The sequence below is a fragment of the Lucilia cuprina genome, chromosome 6, assembly GCF_022045245.1.
Source record: "Lucilia cuprina isolate Lc7/37 chromosome 6, ASM2204524v1, whole genome shotgun sequence".
NCBI lineage: Eukaryota > Metazoa > Arthropoda > Insecta > Diptera > Calliphoridae > Lucilia > Lucilia cuprina.
This window is the reverse complement of record NC_060954.1, coordinates 54,616,721-54,618,729: the sequence shown is the minus strand read 5'-3', so window position 1 is coordinate 54,618,729 and position 2,009 is coordinate 54,616,721. Positions and strand designations below refer to the sequence as shown.

General features: G+C 28.3%; 1 protein-coding gene across 1 annotated transcript in view; it reads right to left on the bottom strand.

Moving 5' to 3' along the window:
• LOC111687588 overlaps nt 1–1,339 on the bottom strand; it is a 13,477-nt gene extending 12,138 nt beyond the window's left edge. The window contains exon 1 of the mRNA XM_046954184.1: nt 1,306–1,339. Within this exon, the coding sequence (XP_046810140.1) occupies nt 1,306–1,339 (34 nt within the window). The remainder of the gene's footprint in view (nt 1–1,305) is intronic.
• Nucleotides 1,340–2,009: the final 670 nt, after the last annotated feature.

Below are 2,009 nucleotides of genomic sequence, written 5' to 3'. Positions count from 1 at the left end.
ACTGAACTAGAACTGATCTAGAACTGATCTAGAACTGAACTAGAACTGAACTAGAACTGAACTAGAACTGAACTGGAACTAAACTAGAATTGAATAATAAGTAAAATCAGTTTAGCCGCAAAAAAGTTAAAACAAAATGTCTGACATGGAATAAAATCGAGTTCGGCTATATCATGAAGGAACACAGGACAGACTAAAGAAAAATTCTCCGTATTATCCGTTCTTATTAAATATATGTTATTAAATTTTTAAAGGAGGTACGACTTATAATTAACGACATATTTAAGAGAAACCCAAAGCAGAATGAAATTTTCTTTCGATTTTTTGCGGTTGATAAGAATTATTAATTATTTGGATCCATTGAAGACTAAAGAGAATGTGATTGGTGTTAATGAAAGGCCCGCATTTATACCTTGTTACATAGTTTGAATAAAACTTTCTTTTACATATTCTTTCAAGTAAAAAGGCTAAATCTGTTCAATCAAAAAATTTCAAGTCCAAAAACGTTATAGGTCATTACTGAAGAGATCTTGTATTATGTCGGTTCCTGAAATCTATAATAAAATGTCTGCAACAATCCTAGAAAACAGATATCGAGATTATTAAACGATTTTCTATATCTCTTTTATGTTGAAAGCACGACGATAGGGATTATGTAGAAGAAGTTAAGGAATGTACCTGTCGATACAATTTTTTTAAAATATTCCCGCTTGTTTTCTTGAAAGCAAATATTTATAGATTTTTGTTATGAGGTTCCCAATTGGTGATCATTTATTTTAATTATTATTAGGTATCAATTGTTAAAATGAATAGCGAAATATGTGGAAAATATTTAACATTACTTTTTATTATGAAGCAACACTTTTATAGGGTCCTTTGAACAAATTACACTTGAATGTATTGATTCTTTTTTTTCATGTCACATGATCCTTTTTATTTAAAAAATTTCACTTGAATGCAATTTGAATTTGACACTTACTTTTAACTAATTCAAAACGTTTAGTTATATACTTTAATTTATTAAATTTAATATATTTTAGTTTTATAAAATTGTTACTTAATTGTATATTTTACTGTTGCACTTAATTTAATTTACTTAATTAATATTTTAATTAGTTTAATTAAACACTAATGTTCAAGGATATTTTCAACTTCTGTAGTAAACTTCTACAAACACAAAATCTCTCTTGATTGTTTTATATAATATACATATGTATATAGTACGATCCGTATAAATTACAAAACTCGACCGATCATTAGAATAATTCGCGATGAACTGAACTTATGAACAACCAACAAAGTTACAACCAACTTCATCGACATTGGAAAAAGTCAACATAATGTTGGAAAATCCATAATCAAAATTATTGCTGCCATCAGCAGAAGTTAAAGCGACAGCAGCAACTATAAAAACAACAATAAGGGCTGCTCAACATACATTCATATTTACATATGTATGTATGTACATACACTTTTTTAACAATAAAAGAATAAAACTATAGAATTTTAATGAAAATAAATAAACAAAGAACAATAATCCATAACCTGTGATTGTACCAAACAGAGTTGATGATCAGCAGCAACAGCATACAGCGCTGCATGCCACACCAACAGTACCACCAACAATTCTAGTTACTGCCATTTAGACAATAGTTTAAACGAACAACAAAAACTCCACCAGCGCAGAGCTTAATTAGATGCGTAACAAAAGCAACAAATAAATATTTTTTAACATTCAAATTAAAAAAAGTTAATACTAGTACAGTACAGAAACAAAATAAATAAATTTTTACATAAAAATATTTAACCAACAACTCCAACTGTATGGGTTTTAGTGGTTTTAACACTAAGCGCAACTGATCTTTATTATATATATAGTCTAAACTACAGGCTAGACTATCGACTAGACTATAAACTAGACTATAGACTAGACTATAGACTAGACTATAAACTAGACTATAGACTAGACTATAGACTAGACTATAGACTAGACTATAGACTAGACTATA